This window comes from Cibotium barometz, chromosome 18 (genome assembly GCF_041138505.1).
Source record: "Cibotium barometz isolate CiBa-2024 chromosome 18, ASM4113850v1, whole genome shotgun sequence".
NCBI classification, from domain to species: Eukaryota; Viridiplantae; Streptophyta; class Polypodiopsida; order Cyatheales; family Cibotiaceae; genus Cibotium; species Cibotium barometz.
The window spans coordinates 8,762,948-8,775,555 of record NC_141063.1 but is presented as its reverse complement, the minus strand read 5'-3'; the positions used below and the strand labels follow the sequence as shown (position 1 = coordinate 8,775,555).

The following is a 12,608-nucleotide window of genomic DNA, read 5'->3' as shown; positions in this document are numbered from 1 at the left end:
GAAGCCAAGCAGTCAGGATGGGTTGAGGTGGTGAAGAAGAACATCCGTAAAGAAGTGAGGGAGGAGACTCAAAGGGAAGAACATCAAATCATTCACACCACCATTGAGGAGGAGAAGATGAGGCATGCCCGCCGCCTCAACATTTGAGTCACAGGTATAGCCGAGACACCCAACTCCACTCTCGAGAAAGATGGACAGCTTCTATGCATGAAGCTAGGCTACAGGGAAGAGGACCCTCTCCCCTTCACCAAAACATGGAGAGTCGGGAAAGACTCAACACGCAAGCGAGCCCTCATCCTACAGTTTGCAGGAGAGACGGAGAGGGTCACCTTCATGAGGAAGAGGGTCATATTACGAGGCTTAGAGGGAGCTCCTATTTTCTTGGATGATGATCTCACGAGGATGCAGCTAGAGCATAGGAGAGCTTGCATGCCACGAGTCTTACACGCGAGGAGAGAAGGCAAGAAGGCCTTCTATCGAGATGGTCGGGTCATCATTGATGGCCGGTCCATGGATTAGCGGTTTGGGGCCTATGGGATAGACCAGGCCACTGACAGAGATACACATGGCAGAATGGAACTGTAATGGTTCACTATGGGTGCAGCCTGGACGACTGGAGCATGTTATGGTGGGGAGAGACATCATACTTCTGACAGAGACACATCAGAGCCTAGAGAGAGGGCTACCTCGAGTAGAGGCATTCCAGTGGGAGTCAGCATACAACAGGACCACACGCCAGGGTACCTCGAGAGGGTCGGGGGGAGTAGCAGTTCTATTCAGACAGGAGCTATAGGGGAGACTGAGAGTGGTAGCACAGGATCCAGAGGCCAGATACATGTGGATCAGCTTACAGCTCTCACAGGACAGGGTTATATGCATAGCCCTATGATACTTTCCTCCATCAAGATCCTCCTATGTCATTACAGAGGACATGCCACAGGAGGAGGAGACAGGAGCCTCGCCATACACTTGTCTGTCAGAGGAGATAATGCATTATTCTACACTAGGGGAAGTATTTCTTACGGGTGACTTCAATGCCCACACACAAAGCAAACAGTGTGAGGTGTATGACTATGATGACATGGAGATCCTCCACCGTGTGGATCCAGAGGAGATAGGGGCTAGTCGGGCATCAGAGGACACTGGACCAGACAGAGGACATTATGGGGACCACTTACTAGAGTTGGGAGCCAGGCATCGTCTCGTTATTTATAACGGGATGCTACAGTGGCCGGGATCAGGAGGGCTGACATGCTTCCCACATGGGGGTCATACACGAACCGGAGGCACGGTGGTAGACTACATTATGGGGTCTTTAGAGGCATCACAACTTGTCACCTCATTCTCCATCCCACCTCGTCCTATTGGGGCAGATCATACATACTTGGCATTTTCACTAGCCGGATCACCAGTATCACCAGCCCCCCACATACCCACACCACACACTACCATCTACTTCACACATGACATGGCAGACATATACACTGGCAGAGTAGAGGATGGGCTCCTACTCATGGATCCCCTGGCACCTATGGATACCATTACAGCCCAGCTGGCATCACTCCTACACACGGCTGCATTACAGAGCTTCCCACATTGTGTCCACTCAGGAGAGCCTGCGAGATCTGGGATTATGCCCCAGAATATATGGTATGATGACGAGTGCCACGGCTCCGCATACAGAGAGCCTTGGGAGCCATCATAGAGCAGGAGTCGAGGAGAGAGATGAGGAGACTTACTTGCCGCAAAAGGCGGGTCTTCGCAGAGATACAGGAGCTAGAGATCTTCCATTTCTTCATGAGTAGAGATAGCCCTATCTCATGGCGGCACTTTAGAGAGCCTCGGACACCGACACCCATTGCAGACCCACAGACATGGCACACATATGCAGAGGGCCTATACCACGTCCCACAGGAGCCACCTATACCTCAACCATAGGAGCCTCAACCTACCACAACTAGCTTCTTTACCCACTCCATGGTAAAGGAAGCTATCCGCCGCATACAGCATGGACGGGCCGCCGACCATATGGGCCTACAGGGTGAGCATCTCATATTATGCTTTATGCTGACGATATTGTATTAGTGTCTGAGTCTCCAGGAGGTCTACAGCAGCATCTACATGCACTCCATAATTTCTGCACACAAAGGGGGTCTTACTGTGAACCTTGGGAGGAAAACCAGCCACATTCCCTATGCCAGATCTTTGAGGCAGCAGACCAGCGCATACTGGGGAGATTCATTCTAGACATACAGCGTCACAAAGAGACATCATTTCAGGCTCAGACAGCTCCAGAGGGGGGACAACAAACATAGATTACTACATTTTTTCAGAGATCCATCCCACTCCCAGCCCCTACACAGCAGGGAATTACTCTCTGGAGAGCAAAGACACTCAGAGCCCGCAGGAGACAGAGGACACCTGGCTTTCGGACACCACGCCTATACCAGAGAGAGATGACAGAGATCAGAGCTCAGTTTCACAGAGAGGGTGCGGAGTGACTAGCTCGCTTCAGAGCAGACCCAGGCATGTTCTTCAGGGAGCTGTGGACACCCCCTTCATTGATGTATACCATTTTATACCCCCAGTATGGTACAGGATGGAGCTAGCTAGGTTGCATATCATGATTGTATACTCCATGCATATAGCTTTGCATTCTCCTAGTAGTAGAGCTCCATCCCCTCCCCCACTCATTGTACTTATTGCACACCCAGATTCAGCTTTTTAGTTCAATACTTTTTCATTTTGTTGGGATGACAGAGGATACCCCACACAGGTACACTGATTTGTCTCATAGGCCGAGTTCGGTCTTTTGGAAGACGTTAATAAAATCTTTCTTTCTCTTCGGCAAGTCTCTCTCTCTCTCTCTTTCTCTCTCTGTCTCACCTCTCTCTCATTGCAAGTCTCTCTCTCTCTTGTACTCCCCCATATTCATGTATTCATGTATCCATGTACTCATGTACCCCATTTTGACTAGTAGCATTAGCTTCCCACTCTCCCTAGTTGCTGCTTCTGGATGCTCCCTACTGATGTATTGTAGGGCTAGATACTTACCTTCAGTTCTTTCTTTCCTTTTCCAGACAGTGTATTAGATGTCACATGGTTGTAACTTTGGTCTCATAGGTCACTTTGGCCTTTTGAAGACGTTAATATAACATTTCATTTCATTTCTCTCTCTCTCTCCTCCACAAGGCTTTCTTTGCTGCACTTCCTGGACCCCTACACATAGGCTGAAATTTTATTCGTATTGTGCTTGAATTTTGAAATATAAAGTTTGTATAGTATTAGTAAGTGCTTTAATGTTCATTGATGAATCTTCAAACTTCATATTTCAAAAGTTTATAAGTAAACTATAAATTTTGTATACATATATATCGGGGGCAACGTTCACTACGTTTGGAATCTTTTCAGCACATTTTCCAAACGTACTAAACGTATCGTTCACTACGTTTGGAACCACCTTGCAAATTATAAAGTGTTCACATACACTTAAGTTTGGGCGGACAGTTTATAAAGTGTTCACATCAAGAGGACCAATTTATAATGAAACTTGGCCATTACTCAAGGTGGGCAGCCCAACAAGCAATATTAGTTCCATGAGTCCCTATTCTAGGAGGAGAAACCAAAATCAGCTAGGCGCCCCCCTTTCCAGCTGTTTTTGGAGTGGAACACTCTAGGGCTTCACACAAGTGTTAGTTTGGCATGCACAACAGCTCGAGGGCTGGTCGACTCCTTGGAGGGCTGCTTTATAGCTGGTTGCTTGCCTCCATAGTTGTTACAGACAAAAAGTGATTCTTCTCTCTCTCTCTCCCTTGAAGCAGACGACCACTTCTGGCTTCTCTACAAGGCTGGTCGACTGCTGTACAATAGGTTTCTGGGCTGGGTTTTGATTCTCCGATGGCTCAGGGTTCAAGGCAAACAATAGGGCACCCATATCATCTCTTGAGGTGACCTGGACAGCAAGTTTCTGGGCTGAAAACAGTGTTGTTCAGTCCACTTCAGCAGGGTTCTTCACGACAAATTCGAAGGCAAACAGCTGGTTATCTGGGACAACACTACTGCTAGAGGGTGTGATCACGTACTAGAGTAGGGCTGTGCCCGAGGAGCACTTGGAAGACTGAGATTGAAGTCTCTGGCAATTGTTTGATTTGTTTTTATCATATTCTTGATGTATCTGGTGCCAGCTTGAAGAGTGTTTACACTTTGGCAGCCGTTCTCTTGTATTGAAATACTCTGTTGGTAATAAAGATACCTAGGAGGAGTGGGGGGGTGTGCTGGTCCAACTTCAGTCCCTAGTGCTGTGTTTTGTGTAGGTTTTCATATTGTTGTTTCAGTGGTTTCAAAGCATGATTATGTATTGTCAGATGCTATGTATTATGCCATGATATTATGTATGGGATAAGGTTTTCTGTGCACACACTTCTTTATTTGTGACAGAGACCATGGATGGGACACCCCCACCCGCTAGGAGAGTGTCCCTCGGACCTCAGACCCGCTTTCACCTCGTATGTGTTGAGTTATCTGAGATTGGACACAAACCCTTCAAAGAGCTAGATGTCCCCGACCTCTAAGATTCTTCCTGCCAGCTCCAGGTCTAGGACATCCTCTAGTGACATAGAGTGCCCCCGCCTTGAGTAGGGGACATTGCCTCCTGTCATAAGAGGAGGAGGACACACGATGAGCACCACTGGTTGTATTGACCTTTAAATTGTACATGTAGGACCCACATAGGATGCGGGTCTATTTTGTTTTTATTTCCATGTTTATGGTCTTCAGTTTACACATGGCACTTAGGTAACACTTTTTGGTCTCATAGACCCACACTTTCTGGTCTCACAGACCCATTGTGTCTTTAGTAGACACTAATAGAATCTTTCTTTCGTTTGTTCTGCTTCTCTTAACTTAATCTCTTCAAGCTTAAGCAATTTCTGAAAGTTGGTGCCCAGGAAGAAAGCACCATTGAAGATTCTTGTGAAGCTTAGTGACGTGGACTTTAAGTTGGAGGTACCCAGTCATTGGCACATACATTTGGTGCAATCTTGCAGTGTGTTATGTCTGGATTTGGTTCTTCTCCAAAGGAAATGAGCAAAACTTGACTGTTAATGGTAATCTCCAAGAGGTGTTGGTTTTAGCTTGTAGACCTACAACATCCATTCTAAGCATGCATATGCATCCACATTCACAGCCCTGTTTTTGTGCCTAAAAGCATTGTAAGGCAAGTGCATACTCACCAAGGCAATACATTGTCCATCTAGCATGTGTGCACATGCATGCATTTTTAAAACCATTAGGCACATCCTTGTCCTGGCCTTACACTCAAGTGATGCCATAATGTCCCATCTAACATGCCTTTCAAGTAAGTAAATCACAAATAAATATTACTTGTTTTAAACTACTACTACCCGGCTTGGATGGATAGCATGCACAAGCTTTGAATACATTGGTACAAGCACCTCATAGCATGGTTGTCACGGTACGAAAATACGATACCGTACGGGAATTTTTGGTACGATATGAAATTTTCGGATACCGTACGATAAAATACGGTTTTTATTTTTTACACTTAAACCTATGGAGCTTCAACCTTGAATGTGAGGGAAAGTTGGGAGGGGAGGAGTATACAGTGCTTGAGGAACCAGAACATGCATATATGTCTCTCCCAGTTGGATCTCCCGATTGTCTCCAAAAAAGAACCTGGATGGGTAATGCAATACCAAAGGTCTCCCAGTGTAGCGTTCATGACTAAGGGACCATCCTTGCACAAATACGAGCAGTGCATCTAGGGTGATAGGTTCTCTCTAGATCAAAATGGCCATGTCCAAATCTTCTCCCTCGTACATAACTTGAGAATCTAACTGTCTAGCCTACCTATACTAGGGATCTCCAAGTGATGTAGCAAGATTCTCTCATCCTACCAATCAAGTGTACACTACCAGTCTACCTCGCCAGATTTTTTAGTTCTTTAACAACTCCATATGGAATACTGAGTGGACACGAAAGTTGCGAAGTATTGCGAGCGTTTGGGATCTTCGTTAAGCAGGGTTTCTATATTTTTTAAAAGCATTTGGAATTTTTTTTTCAAGGGAAAAATTTTTTTGGGGGAAAAAATAAAGTAAAAATCGTACCGTACGATACTGTACGATATCGTACCATACGAACCATACGGTACGAGAAACAACTATGCCTCATAGAAGAAGGTGATGCAGTGATTCAAAGGATACCATGTTTCTCGGCAAGTGTGATTTACTGTTTGATTAGAGCTAGTTTTTAGATGAGTCATTGTGGCCATTGAGAGCTTATTAGCAGGCCATGTAGCTGAGGCCATTTGCAATTCTAATGGGGGCAAATATGACACCGTTCAGTGGTCACCATCAGGAGGGATTTGGGAGGCTGATAGGGCAGCCCTCTCCATGGGCAGGGTGTACAGGAGAGGTCTGCCAGTTTTAGACACCAAAATGGGACCTGGGATGCGTGTTGGGTAGCGGAAAGTGGTTGTTATGTAAGTAGAAATTACCAGCAGGGAGGCAGACTATATTGACAGTACCCATACCCTTTTTTGCAAGCCCCACTTGCCGACCTGATAGTCCAATCAGCAGTAAGGTGCTTTGTGACCCTATTAAAAGGCTTCTCAAACCTTTTTCTTTGGACTCTCAACCCCCAGTGATCAGAAGAGCCCATCACAGTAGGCAACTTGGAACCATATTCCAGCCAATAGTTGTCCCCCTAGGTCTAAATTTGCGGTATTTTCTAGTTTCAGTTTGCACGATGGTTGCAGCACTACTATACGTGATTCTAGAACATTCTGCACTAAACACGCTTTTATCATGAAAAGATGCAATTTGCTGCTCTCTTCCATACCTGATTGGATTGCTATGGAGTAGCTTGGTTGGGGTAGAGGCAAACTCCTCCCAGTCATTGGAGTGTTTCTAATAAGCCTGCCAGTTTCTATAAGTCTTTCTGTTCCATGCAATCTTATATGTCTTGTCCATCTCCACTAAAGATTTGTTTGCCAACTTTTCTGTTGCACCTGTTTTACCATGTTTTGCTAATCTATGATTTATCGTTTTCTCAGCTCCTGGAGATTTGATTGCACAAGAGGGGGAGATCGGTGATGGGCTGTACTTTGTCTGGAAAGGAGAGGTTTGAATCCAACATCAAAGCATTTCAATCTTTCTTGTGAGAGTGGTGTGTAATAATAAAGGGACCCCCACGGTAGCATGGAAGGGCCAAACTAGGTGTCGAGATGGCTTGCATGTCATGAATGGGATTTAACTTAGTTTCGCTTTATGTATGCATTCATTAATCAGTAATAGAGACTTTTTTAAATGCTCAGTGCTTATTTCATGGGTGCCATGATGATGGATATTTCAGTATTTGGTGTTTATGTTATCTCTTTCATGGCAAATATACATTTTTTGCATTCACTAGAATATCTGTGTGGGCTTTTTGCAGGCTGAGGTTAGCCCAACTGCAGAAAAGGCCATTGTTGGTCCTACAGTGCCATTTTTAAAACCGGGTGACTATTTTGGCCATGGTGGGTGACCTTTCATCTCAAGACTAATGCACCTCAAACGATCACTGATGTATTTGCAAAAAAACTCCAGAAAGTGCGCGCACACACACACACACACACACACACATAAATCAATACACACACGCACGCATGCACGTACACATACATTGATCCATAGGTAGGTATATTAATACATTCAAATCACTTGACAAACACATACATACATACATACATACCACACACCACACCATATTTACACATGTCCAACATACATACATAAAAATCACAATTACAACCATGATGTCATTAACAAAAAGAACCTTATTCTATTGCATAATCTGTTATACCCTTTTCTCCCGGTTCTTTGAAAGCTCCTCAAAAGGTGATGCAGAATTATCCAAGATCCACCGATGTTTTGTTGTTGCTTTGCATCTCATTGCATTATGTTAGAACTTTATATATAAATTGAAATGGTTGATCCTTTCAGTTATGGTGGATTATCTGAAAATCCAGCAATTACTGGATGATACTCATTGATGCACTTACGCTTTTCATATGGGCAGCTACTGCTGGGCGTGTAAAAGATGCTCACAGAGCCGATGTCATTGCAAGAAGTGAGGTACTTTTACAGAACCCTCAACAGAGCTTCTCTGTAAATCATGGTTCTAGGGTTTGCAACTAACATCTTTCATAATTTCTAGGTAGTATGCTTGGTGTTAGGCCATGAAAAAGCAAGTTTGCTCTCACCGGCATCAATTTGGTGTTTGGAGAGGGAGCACAGCGGTATTGCCATGGTGGAGAAAATTTTGCAATTGGAAAGCCTTGAGGTATGATTTGCATCCTTTTTGATGATTAATAAAGTTTGTCTGAAAAAGGTTCAAAAATGCATGTGCAAAGGCAGGCATGCACACTTGTACAAGCACGTGCACGCACTTGTGCACATTTACTTACGTACGTACACACGTACATACATACATACCTACACATACTTGTGCACATATACTTCGTACGTACGCACATACATACATACATATGTACATACCTACACATACTTACATACATATTTATGCATGTATGTATGTAGGCACATACCTACATACCTACATATTTACGTATATACATACATTTGATAGGCTGGTATGCATGTTTCATTTTCTGCCATTCAGCTCTTTTCTTTATGTGTCCACAGTGTGGTACTAACACACCTTATTTTTGCATATAAATGACCATGGTTATGTTTATAATAGGTTTACTTAATTAGGTGAGCTTGTGGATTCTTAAACTGATGTGATGTTTTAAAGGTGGACCTGTATCGAGCAATTACCCTACCTGGTACCTCAACATCTGGACATGTTTTTGGTGGACAACTTCTTGGACAGGTATCTTAAACGATGAGATCAACAGTGTATCATAATGCTATAAAAGTTTCCTGTTTGCAGTTTCTCCTCTTTGGTGGCTTGTATAAATTTTCCAGGTTCAGTTGCTCAGTTAAAGTCATAAAAGCATGTCGGTTGGGCTTTCAACTCACAAGCGACAAAAAAAATCCTCTGGCTTGCAGAAGTGATGAATATTGTTTTTTAATCAGTAATATACAGTGGTTTTTTTGTCAAAATAACACTAATGGATGCACGATTCTTAAAATTAATTTGAAACACAAAACTGAAGATATATAGAGAATAGAAAGATAGGAAAGAGAATGATGGTGGAAGACTTGATTCTCTTAACCTAACCTACTGCATATCACAACACTGAAATTTTAAAAAATATGTAGTGGCCTTAGATAATGGGATATTTTCGAAGTTCCAAGCATGTGAGCCAATTAGACCCCAAATTGGCCATTTTGGTTCCTGTTTCTTGTCCAATTCTGACCAAGTCTAAGCTGGTTCCTCCAAAGAGGCCTCCTCATCTATAAAAGGAAGGGAAGGGTAGAGAAAAAGCATACCATTTCCAGGAAGAGATACAAAAATTTTCATTCTCTCTCCCTCACTCTAGGGAGAGATTAACCTAATCAAGGTAACCATAACCAATTTTTTCAATTATGTTTTGATTAATGAGTTGATTAACTAATTAAGCATGTTAGTTATCTCCTTAATCTTCTTTTTAAGCATGTTTAGATTCTGTCTCTCTTTATAAAGGTGCATCGAAGTCGTCTAGTGTGCCACGTCTTTAACGAAGGTCTATGTTTCCCGCAGAGTTGTCCCTAGGGAGTGCAACAAGTACAATGTGAATTTTGTTCGATAATTCCGATGAATCCAAAAACTCATCCTCTTACATTAGGTCATCCCATAAGCATTCTTTGGTGAAAGCTCTTTCTCAACCTTTTTGGTGGTTATTGACACAAAGTCTTTTGTATATACCATTGATCGGGTGGAAAATTCTTCTTCTAACACCTGATCGTGAACTTTTGATATTGCCAGAACTTTTGATGTTGCTAGAACTTCTAATATTGCTACGGTGGTGGAAACCACCTTATCCACCGTTGTAGCAAACTCGAAGACTAAGGTCTACTGGATCTCTCTACACTGTTGGTGTAGCCTCCAACCCTAACTCTGAACATCTATAGATACTTTAGAATTGAAAGCAACATCTACTCTTGTTCAATCACCGATCCAAACTCCGGGATGCTATGAGACTGACAAGTAGCACTAAAAGGTAAGACTAGGAAAGATTATTTATATGTAAAAGGTTGCATATAAATAAGGTTCAGGGGATTTCAAATAGGAAATATCTAAGCAATGGTTGATAGGCATTAAAGTTAAGTAAAAAGGAAAGTAGATGGTGCACAATGGAAGCGCAAGGGACACAGGGGTAGTTAAAGAGACAGTAGACAAGGAAAAGGTAATGTCTAGCCAATGAAAGGTCAAGGGGCTGAAGTTGGAAGGTCATGCACCACTTAGGCCTATATACCCATGATAGGCATTAAAGTTAAAGTAAAAAGGGAAGTAGATGGTGCACAATGGAAGCCCAAGGGACACAAGGGTAGTTGAAGAGGCATTGGACAAGGAAAAGGCAATGTCTAGCCACCAATGAAAGGTCAAGGGACTGTAGTTGGAAGGTCATGCACCACTTAGGCCTATATAACCATGAGTTAAGGGACTATTTGGGATATGGTTGGGTGGAGAATCAAGGTTCTAGTCTTACAAGTTCTCAAGCTTATAATGCAAGGAGCATTACATTGGTATCAGAGCTAGCGTTTAATCTCAGGGGACTCTTCTTGCTTCTCGAGAGATGAACACAACGAATGGATAAGTTATCTTTTGCTCTTTTTAGTAAGAGGATAAGGTGCTCTCCTTCATCTTTTTGCTATATTATTTTGATTCGAAACTTGAATAGCCATAGCCATATTTTTGGCAATTGTGATATGGTTTCTCTTTGGAAAAACAAAGGAAAGTTTGAAGTTTTGATTATCAAACTTTGAGTAGTCTCTTGGACAAAAGATGGAATAACTTTTACTTTTCATGAGCAAGGATTTTATTATTATTATTATAAAAGGAGTCTATGTAGACTCTTTTTAGTCGCTCTAAATTGAGAATGAAGCAACCTTAAGCATGAATCCCCTGGTAGTGAGACGAATTATCATGTAGTTGCTGGCGATGTCATCAATTAGGCCAAACACGTCTGATCCAACGTTGAAGATCCATAATCTGCACTACTATTGTTCATGTTGGATGACACCGAGTTCGTGTTGGTGTGTCGGTGTCTGAAGCTCAATCTTATGTGGAAAGCAACACCAACGAGCTTGATCATCTCGATCAACCAGATCCAGTAGGGATGATCGGGCAATAGCACCATCAAGGATGATTCAGAACCAAAAGCCAACGGGTGGTGGGGCATGCAGACTAAGTCAGAGGAGTAGTCGGATCAGCAGTGGTTGGTGATAGTGTTCCTACTTCATCCACAGTTGTTGTCCGTGCATTTTGTTATTGACGATGATCAAGTTGTTGTTATTGGCATGGTATATCTAGATCTGGAGGAGTGGCACTGGAGTGGCTTTTTATTGTTGCCAACGGTCTGCATATTGCTGTGGCGCACTGAGTTGATCCAGATACTCTCCCCGCCAATCAGGTGAGCAATCTGAAGCCAAAATCCAGGCCCCACCTTAATCTGATCCGCCGAGTCGGAATCAGATGTTCCAATTCAACCCAAAGACAACAGTCATGGGTGGGCAGAGCAACACCGATGGCGCATACAGGCCATGAGAAGAGGAAGTCTCTCTCTCTCTCTCTCTCTCTCTCTCTCTCTCTCTCTCTTGTATGCATAGCGTTCTTTGCCGTTATCTCCAGCGAGACCAGATTCGTGTGTGTTGTTGGGCTCTTCCAGACCTCAGCTCATCGTCATCCCATATGGCATCTTCCCAGATTCCGGGGCTTGTATGGAACACTTTCATAGGAGCATCCCAGCTGTCTATGACAAGGGGTTACAGAAATTCAGAGTCCCAGCTAAGTTAGTAGATAAGGGAGGGGTGAAGTTTTTACATATGGAGAATGGGGATGTGATCAAGGAAGCTGACATTTTGCAATGGAATAAGGGTTTTAGAATCTAGATACAGCAACAAGGGAGCACATGCTTTTCTAATAAAAGCCAGATAATGTGTGCTGAGTCATGCTATCATGTTACATGGGCTGCTTCAAATCCAAGCCCCAAAAAACAGCTCTCAGGGTATGAAAACCTTGTCGATCTTACAACAGAGAACTCATTTAGTGTTAGTGAAGTGGAGGTCCTATATGAGCTTTTCAAGCAAATAAGCAGCTCTTTGGTTGACGATGGCTTGATACATAAGGAAGAATTTCAGATGGCTTTGTTCAAAAAAGGAAAAAAGAAAACTTTTTTGAAAGCGCTAGTGCTGAAAATCGGATAGAGTTTTTCACGACGACCAAGTTGAGAGACTTAGGATGATTTGTGCGCGTAGTCACACACAGTGCACTTTATGCTATATGGTTGATGGGCACGGGAAGAATCTTTTTTCATCAAAGTCTGAACCATTACATGCAGAAGGCCTTGTACGTATTTTACACTCATGATGTATGTGTTTGAGTATGATGGGCTTGGGATGTATGGGTCTAGTGTGTTTCACACTCGAATATGTGAGCTTCTT

At 43.2% G+C, this 12,608-nt stretch overlaps 1 protein-coding gene across 1 annotated transcript in view; it reads left to right on the top strand.

Moving 5' to 3' along the window:
- Positions 1 to 12,608, top strand: part of LOC147628884 (acyl-CoA thioesterase II) — a 57,218-nt gene that overhangs the window by 20,767 nt on the left and 23,843 nt on the right. Inside the window, exons 3-7 of the mRNA XM_086812056.1 lie at positions 7,073 to 7,140; positions 7,453 to 7,534; positions 8,077 to 8,132; positions 8,215 to 8,340; positions 8,815 to 8,892. Of these exons, the coding sequence (XP_086668182.1) occupies positions 7,073 to 7,140; positions 7,453 to 7,534; positions 8,077 to 8,132; positions 8,215 to 8,340; positions 8,815 to 8,892 (410 nt within the window). The remainder of the gene's footprint in view (positions 1 to 7,072; positions 7,141 to 7,452; positions 7,535 to 8,076; positions 8,133 to 8,214; positions 8,341 to 8,814; positions 8,893 to 12,608) is intronic.